Raw genomic sequence first — 9,046 nt, 5'->3', positions numbered from 1 at the left:
CATAAATAAGGAGAAATCTCGCAAAATGTTTTTCTGCTATTAAAACTGACATTGAAATGAAGCTATGTTTTACTAAACAGACTGGGCCACTTCACCTGAAACAAGCTGAAAAAGTCCTGCTCTGTATCAGCCTTCTCCCTTACTTCCTAATTTCTTTTGTGTAAATTGTTCCTTTGTCCTTTTCTCCTGGCATGTGATGAGAATATTTATGTGTCAAAAGCTGAGAAGTACTGCAAAAGAGGATGGAAAATGTTCTATGCATTGTTGTAGTAAACAGCTTTTGAAAAAAGTGCGCTCTAGGCATTATATGTCAGTGCTTGCATATAAGCTGGTTGTACCTTCATATCGCCAGCATTTGAAGCCCAAACTTAGACGAGACCATGCAGTAAAGGACCACTCACATTAAAGGAATACTTCACCATATGTAGAAGAAACTGAGCACATTACATTAAAATTAAATCACATTGATCATATTGATTTTTTTTTTTTAAAAGGATCATTTTTAATTTGATAATTTGTGTCTTACAACAAAGGATGGATGTCCTTCAGTTCTTTGTTTAACAGCATGGGACATGCATAGAACACATCAGAAAAGGGAAGGAAGACAGATCGATGTCAGCGAATCATTCCCAGCCTGTTTTAGTTGAAGTTTTATCCACACACTGTAAAGACTGACACTGATCTTCTGGTCAGGTTGTTTTCTACAATTATCAGACTACTGAGAGCAGACTTCTTCTCTACTTGGGTAAGACGATACAATTCTCTTATACTCTGCTGTTGTACATGGTTGTCATTATTCTCAAAATGTCAGATCTGAAAGGATTTCAGTTGTATCATTACAGAAATTGTTACCTAGACGATTGGACAAGAAGTATTCCTGGACTGAAAATACCATATTTATATAAACTTAAAAATGAAAGACTGAGCATTTCATGCATTTCACAGACTGTGTGTGTTACTCCTGTCTTCCTAAAACAAACCAGACCTGTAGTGCTCATTGTATCTGAGTTGAGTCTGTGTGACTGGATCAGTCTTAGAGTTATTTTCTCATAAAGTAATTTCACAATATGTTTTTCTGACTGTTTTACAGCTTGATGCAGTAATGCTCCTAAAATCAATATGCACCGTAGCTGTGGTCATTGTCTCACTGCAAGGTATCAAAAATGTAATATCTGTCTCAGTGTCATTTTTTTGTTTTAATATCAATTTTGTCAACATTTGTAGATGTTGATTTCTATACTACGTGATATGGATTGACAGAGGAGATACAGTTTTGCTTTAGTATATATTAATTTAAATGTGAGCCATGATTACAATATTCTGAAAGTGAAATCATCTCTACATTACAAAGTAGAGCGATAATGTGTGAATGTTTTTTTCAGGTGCTCCAGGTCAGGCAGACTGGGGTGTGATTTACACCAGTAAGAACATCTGTGCCTTGAAGGGGAGTTCAGTGGACATGGCCTGCACTTACACATATCCCAGCGGTTATACAATACAAACAACATTCTGGTGCAAAGATTGTACACAGTGGATAGGAGAGAATCCTGTAGACCTGGCCAGCACTCCTGAGTACAAAGACCGTGTAGAGTACCTGGGAGATATGAAACTTCACTCCACCCTCAGACTGAAAAATCTAACAGCGGGTGATTCAGGAGGATATTACTTCAGGTTTATAACAAAAACACAGGGTGGTAAATGGCTGGGTGCAGGCGGATCCCAAATATCAGTCACAGGTAATTCTATGCTCCCATGCAATACATGCATGTTCACCTCACCATAAACACTTCAGCCAGATGAAAGACACAAACAAAAGTTTTGTTTCTTCGGTAAAGTTTTACAGGTGAGGGTGACTCCTGACACAGTGAGAGAGGGAGACAATGTGAAACTGGCCTGCAGCACCAGCTGCACTCTGAGTTTCACCCCAACCTTCATCTGGTATAAGAACAAACATCCTCTATCCAACACCACCCAGAATCTCCAGTTCTCAGCCAGCAGTGAAGATGCAGGCAGCTACTCCTGTGCTGTAAGAGGCTATGAGAATCTCCCTTCCTCTGCAGTGACTCTCAACGTAACATGTGAGTATTTGATTGAACGCATGCATTTTACTTTCATTTTCATCAATTTCTTTAAAAACAGATATGTAGCTGAATCGCATTGGGTGTTGCAGACAAATGTGCCTTCTTTATATTTTAACATTGTGATATCGGTCACACAGAGACACTAAGGCCTGTTAACTTCAACAGTATTTAGCATGAGCAATATGGCTGCAACCATTCTAGGCCCCCATGCAAAGGGCAATTATGGGGCTCCATTGCCACCCATCCAAACCCCCTAAAGAGAAAGTTTATGATCAGTTTTCTGGGTGCTGTCTGAGCTCTGGATTCATTGTCTGGAAGCATGTCCTCCTAAGCAGCTCTGGGGCAGAGACTGGGTCTATAGTTTTTCCTTCTGCTGTGTCAGTGGAGACTGACATACTGGCAGCGATTACATTTTTGAGACTTGTGATTAAAGTGTGGTTTACTAACAATGTGTTACAGCCAATACCCCACATACACCTTATTTTAACCAGAGATGTATCCAATGGCCAAAACATGGAAATGCCACGCCACAAATCAATGGTGGAAAGTAATATTGGAAGAACTAATCAAAACAAAATAACACACAGGACATGCAGGGTCAGGTCAGGTACACAGAAAGTACATCGAGCTACACTTTCCATATGCATATTTATAAAGACTTCTTCCAGTATGATGTTCTCACCTGACAGGTAACCAAAGACGTACTGGTGGCAAAGCCTCTATACTATGTCAATCCTAACTATTAAGAGGGAGGACTTCCCCCTGCCCTGCCCGACAAAGAAATGCAAAAAACATAACACGTTATCAACTCGTAATTGATTATACTATATATTTTCAATGATCAGTAACAATTTATTTGCTAATAATTGAACAAACACACAAGACAAGGTTATATAAAGAGTCCTCATAGGTCTCTAATGATGTTGTATGTATTCCTCCAGTAACTTCCAAGTTGATGATTAGTTCCTGGCTTATTAGCATTTCATTAATGTTTTATTATGGACCCCTAAAATGAAGTGTTCCCAAAAACATACATTTAGAGACCAATAACAAACACAAAAGTTTCTCAAGATAACAATATGACCAACGACTGAAGTAAATCCTCAAGAAAAATACACATGCAGGTCTTATGGTTCCTCTGGTGATTGAGAGAGACACCCCAGACAGAAAACAGGAAGGCGTCAAATACACGTGGCCCAGCTGGACCCCCAACTACTACACCTATCACCACACACACAAACAGACACCTCCGAACAACAAATCAAACAAGCAAAAATGGCAGAAGCAGGTAATACAGAGCAGGTCAACTCATGCTTTTTTTTTTTCCACCTACCGAATTCCCCTTTTGAATTCTCAGGTAGCTGTGTCTCATGACTTGCTGTGCATTGGATTACATTACATTATTGACATTTTAGCAGACACTCTTATACAGGTTACAGTTTTTTACATGTTGCCCATTTATACAGCTGGACATTTACTGAGGCAATTCTGGGTGAAGTACCTTACCCAAGGGTGCAGCAGCAGTGCTCCAGCGGGGAACATTTTGGTTACAAGTCCTCCTCCTTACCGCTGTGCTACCCCTTAGTAGTAGCTGAGAAGGGTTGCCTGTCACACTATGCATGTGATTCTGACTTCTCAGCTGGTACAAGACGCATAATCCATCAAGAGGGCTGGGACTGTTAGTTTTTCATTGCCATTTTTACATGAGCACTGATAAATATTAAATATTTATGATAGGGAGTTTTTCCTTGCCACTGTTGTCTTAGGCTTGCTCTCAGGGGGTCTCAGGCCTGGGAACAATGTAAAGCTGCTTTGTGACAACTTGTGTTGTAAAAAGCGCTATACAAATAAACATGAATTGAATTGAATTGAATATGAACAATTGATAATGTGACATGATCTGATGTTGTATGATGTTCATTTTGTTACTTATGACTCTACATGAAACTTCATCCTGACCACCCCACTAACTTCAGATCATTAATTTACTGATAGTATATTACAATATCTTACTCATTATATACTAATAATTCAATATCACAATATGGATGAATTACAAATTGAGATACAGCAATCTATTTGGAACTCAATTTTTGAAATAATCTTTTCTCAAATTATGTATGTTTCTGCTTCATTATTGTTTGTGTAAGTGCGCTGTCTATGTACCTGTCATAGATTTTCTCTTGCAGATGCTCCCAAGAACACCTCAGTGTCAGTCAGTCCCTCTGCTGAAATAGTGGAGGGCAGTTCAGTGACTCTGACCTGCAGCAGCAATGCCAACCCACCTGTGCAGAGCTACACCTGGTTTAAGAATAATGCAACCTCAGAAGGAGTATCAGGGCAAACATATTTCATTCAAAACTCCAAACACAGTGATGCTGTAAATTACTACTGTAAAGCAGAGAATGGGATTGGGGCAGGAATATCTGATCAAATACGTCTGGATGTACAATGTGAGTATGACTGCATCTCAGCCTCAGAGTCAGTGACCAAAAAGGAGTCAGTGTCACCTTCATCTCTACGGGCAGGATCACATCATCAAGACTTAGGGAACCCAATGAGACTGGTCAGCCAGGGAAAGCCACATGAAGATGTCATTAAAATAATGTGCTAAAAAAAAAAAAACAAAAACACTGTGACATGTAACATGTCTTTGCAACTTTGTAATTTGCATACAGAGAGAATACTGTTAATATATATTATCTGCATGTTTAAACTCTGAACTGTAAAAACTAAATAGGAGATGGAAAAAAATAGTGGAGGAGAGACAAGCAATTCTGACCTACAACAGAAATGCATGCCTGCATGTGCAGCAGCATCAGTGGTACGGTAATCATTCACTAAGATGTTATCATGCTAACAATAGACATTGGTGTCATGCTGAATATATAATGTGGGCCTTTGGAGGGGTACAGCATTTCTGTTCTGTGTTAAATCCAGACACTGTGCTCTATTTTAAACTCAGCTATACAAAGAAAATAATCTATTCTAGAAGGAAATTTGTTTGTTTCACCATTGTTTCTGGTGCGTGTGTATTGTTTATGCCCAGCTGCTGTGTCTGGCATTTTCTCTTGCAGACTGTCCCAAGAACACCTCAGTGTCAAATTGAGATACAGCAATCTATTTGGAACTCAATTGTTGAAATAATCTTTTCTCAAATTATGTATGTTTCTGCTTCATTATTTTTGTAAGTGCACCATCGATGTACGTGTCATAGATTTTCTCTTGCAGATTCTCCCAAGAACACCTCAGTATCAGTCACTCCCTCTGTTAAAATAGTGGAGGGCAGTTCAGTGACTCTGACCTGCAGCAGCAATGCCAACCCACCAGTGGAGAGATACACCTGGTTTAAGCATAATACAGCTGTAACCTCAGTGAGAGGATCAGGGCAGAGTTACTCTATCATTAACATCAGATCTGAGGACAGTGGACAGTACTACTGTGAGGCAAAGAACAAGCATGGAGTTCAAAACTCAACTGCTGCGTCAATAGATGTTCAGTGTGAGTGTAACATTTTATTCAAGATTTATGTGCTCATTTTAAACTCTAAGCAAGCTTGAACACATAATTAATTTGGGAATTTGAGGAAAACTGTAAGAAGATAGCAACATTGTTGCGATGAATTTAAACCCACAAAATATTATGTGACTTCAACTTCAATTCCCCTACTCCAGTCTAGTGTCCATCCTGTCTCATTGCACACTGTTGATGCAGTATATTATTGTCCACAGCGCTATTACTGTTACAGTAACAACAAGCTATTCTGTGTCTTTCAATGAAACAGAACTACACCGAGAATAACTGTAGCTTGTCAGAAAAAAAGTTTATCAACACACAAATTACAAATGTTTTCCTTTACAATTCATCTCTTTCAATCATTACATTTGAGACGAATAACAGAATTTCTGTTTTTTACTGTTTTTTTTTTTTTCAGATGCCCCCCAGAGCACCTCAGTGTCAGTCAGTCCCTCTGGTGAAATAGTGGAGGGCAGTTCAGTGACTCTGACCTGCAGCAGCAATGCCAACCCACCAGTGCAGAACTACACCTGGTTTCAGAAGAATGAGACTGGAGTCTGGCAGACAGGATCAGGACAGAGTTTAAACTTTTCTAACTTTAGATCCTGGAACATTGGACAGTACTACTGTCAGGCAAAGAACACGATCGGAACTCATAACTCTACTGCAGTATTAATAGCAGCACAAGGTGTGATTGAATTTTTCATAATGATTTCAATTTTAGCCATCCCTAAAATGGTTATTTTTTTAAGTTTGAGTCATACAATACTTGAGACATTTTTTCAGCCCTACTGTAAGCTTCATTTACAAGGCCTCAGAGACCTAACAAGAATCAGTTTGATTTTTCAATTGGTCTTGTTGGAAGCACTCTTACTTTCTGGCTAAATAAGCTTACGGTCTGTACTGACTGTATCATTTTGTTAACGATACCCTAAACAAATCTGTCATTTAAGTTCCCATGGAAGTGTATATTCTATGTTATATTCTAATAACAGAGAGGGGTACTGGGATAGATTTATTTCTATACACTCAACCCACAGGCATCAGTGAGAGGTATTATCCTATGAAAGTGCATGTTCATAAGAGATACAGGTGCATATTTGTGTTTCTTTGCTTAGGAAATCACACAGCAATCATATTTGCTATTGTTGCTGGAATCATAGTCATTGTGGCTCTTGTGTTTCTGCCTTTTATTGTGTGGAGGAGGTAAGTGGCTTAAAATACATCCTTTTCAGATCTGCCTCGTGCTTTTAGTTCACTGTAAACCCAAAGTTTAAAATAATTTTTATTTCAATATAGCTCTGTTGATAAACACCAACTACATTCTATCAAACTGGTGCTGTAGTTAACTAATTGCTCTTTAAAGTCTTTTGTTGCAGTATCGTTATGAATTATTGCATTGTGATTTATAATAAGGTGGTCCATGCATACAGCTTGCCAGCCTGAATAGAGAATTCAAAGCTAAATTATGCAATCATCACAAACTTCTACATTAATGTGGGCACTGGGCAGGTAGTACCTCTAATATTCTCATATTATGCCCATTGCGTAGTTTGTTGATATGGCTCAAGTATATTATATTCCTCAAAACCCAGTCTTCTGTTGCTCAAGATGACTTTAAAGTTGACTTTTTCTTTATGTAGTTTGTTCAAAGATAAAAATGACTAAATACATGCCTGCTATATCTTCTATTTACCTAATGCCTGTAATGATAATTTGAAGGTAAACCTCATCTCTTTTTTGCATGTCTGCTTACAGTTGGAGAAAATCAACAAATGAAACAGAGCCCATAGAGGTGAGTAAAGAGACAACTCAAGCAATATGTGATGACAGATGATAGACGGAAGCTTACGGTAAATCACTCACACCGGCCACTACAGTATAAGTGATTCTCAGCTTATCTGGATGATCGTGCCCTGATGGCAGCTGTTAAGCAGGAAAAATGGGTCTAGTAAATTGAAACTCCAAATGAAAATTTGGGAGGAGAATTTTTAGACAATCCCTACACAGTAAACAAACCCGTCTCATCTTTAGTTATGCCCACAACTCACCACTTCAGTTTCCGCAGCATCCCTCCCCCGCCCAACTCCTCCTTATTTTGATTCCTATGTACAGTATGATGTCCAGTGGGGGGTGTCCAGTGACCTCTGCCCAAAGTTGACTTGGACGTTGACAGCAACGCCTCTTATTGTATTAAAATTCATAAAACAGAATTAAAATTATAATCACAATGATAATCAGAATGCCATGTAAAGAATATAAAAATAAACAAATTAACAAAATGCCTTATAGCCTCTTCATCATGGAGAAACTCAAGCCATAGAGCATTGCAACATTATTAGGCTATTAATTATCATTAATTTTATCTGATAAAGTTGTTACAGCACAACTGGCAACTTATGGTGAAGCAGCTTAAATGTCTCTGCTTGGTACTGCATGCTGTGTGGCTGAGAGGGTTACCAGTTTGTGGACTAATGAGGGTGAGAGTAAACCTCTCTGCCATTCTGAGGAACATTTCCCTTCCTGTTTTCTTCTCCTCTCCAGAAAAACAAAAGTCCCACATATGACAATGTCTTAGGACTGGTGATGACCCATAATGCAACACAGAGCACAAACAATGATGAAGCCACACCGTACTCCTCCGTTCAACCTGTTCAGACCAGCAACCAGAAGGAGAATCTATACTCCACAGTTCAACCAGTTCAGTCCAGCAACCAGAAGGAGAATCTATACTCCACAGTTCAACCTGTTCAGACCAGCAACCAGAAGGAGAATCTATACTCCACAGTTCAACCTGTTCAGACCAGCAACCAGAAGGAGAATCTATACTCCACAGTTCAACCAGTTCAGTCCAGCAACCAGAAGGAGAATCTATACTCCACAGTACAACCGGCTCATACTGACAATCAGGACCATGTGCAGCATACTAGCAGTTAATTCCTCTCTCCAATGCTGCCACCAGGTGGCGATATACCTCCATTACATCTATGCTGACTTGTATCAGAGTAATACATACTAACTGAGGTGCTTTCTTCCTGCAGGTCACCAGCGCAAAGACTGGGGCCTGACTCTTCTTTACAGTACAGTTACCGTTATGCAGTGGGCCCACAATATCACATGCTGCAATCTCAGTATGTCCATATTTGATGCTCCAAAGTGAAATTTACTGGGGTTTTTTTTTTGTTTTTTTTTTACAAAATTCCATTTTTTATATGTTTAATTAATTATTGGATTACAGACATAACTCCACCAGATTACTGATATTTATAGTGAGAAATTAAACATTAGCCCATTGATTGCTGAAGGTACATTCTCGTTTTGTTTGATAAATACTGCATCTGTCACTGACACAAACTCTCTTCTTTGAAAAAAGCTTGTATCCACATGATCATGACCCACATTTGAAGGGATTGTATCATGAACTCATTTTACCAAAAAAACATGATATG

The 9,046-nt window shown here is 38.9% G+C and overlaps 1 protein-coding gene across 1 annotated transcript; it reads left to right on the top strand.

Moving 5' to 3' along the window:
- Positions 1 to 649: 649 nt before the first annotated feature.
- LOC118783936 (B-cell receptor CD22-like) lies at positions 650 to 8,704 on the top strand. The gene is made up of 8 exons (XM_036537870.1): positions 650 to 745; positions 1,091 to 1,154; positions 1,383 to 1,736; positions 1,836 to 2,078; positions 5,313 to 5,582; positions 6,016 to 6,285; positions 7,356 to 7,392; positions 8,639 to 8,704. Exons 2-7 carry the CDS (start codon positions 1,103 to 1,105, stop codon positions 7,388 to 7,390), a joined length of 1,224 nt encoding a protein of 407 aa, XP_036393763.1. The 5' UTR covers positions 650 to 745; positions 1,091 to 1,102; the 3' UTR covers positions 7,391 to 7,392; positions 8,639 to 8,704.
- Positions 8,705 to 9,046: the final 342 nt, after the last annotated feature.

This window comes from Megalops cyprinoides, chromosome 10 (assembly GCF_013368585.1).
Source record: "Megalops cyprinoides isolate fMegCyp1 chromosome 10, fMegCyp1.pri, whole genome shotgun sequence".
In the NCBI taxonomy this organism is placed as follows: Eukaryota; Metazoa; Chordata; class Actinopteri; order Elopiformes; family Megalopidae; genus Megalops; species Megalops cyprinoides.
This window is presented reverse-complemented; position numbering and strand designations above follow the sequence as displayed.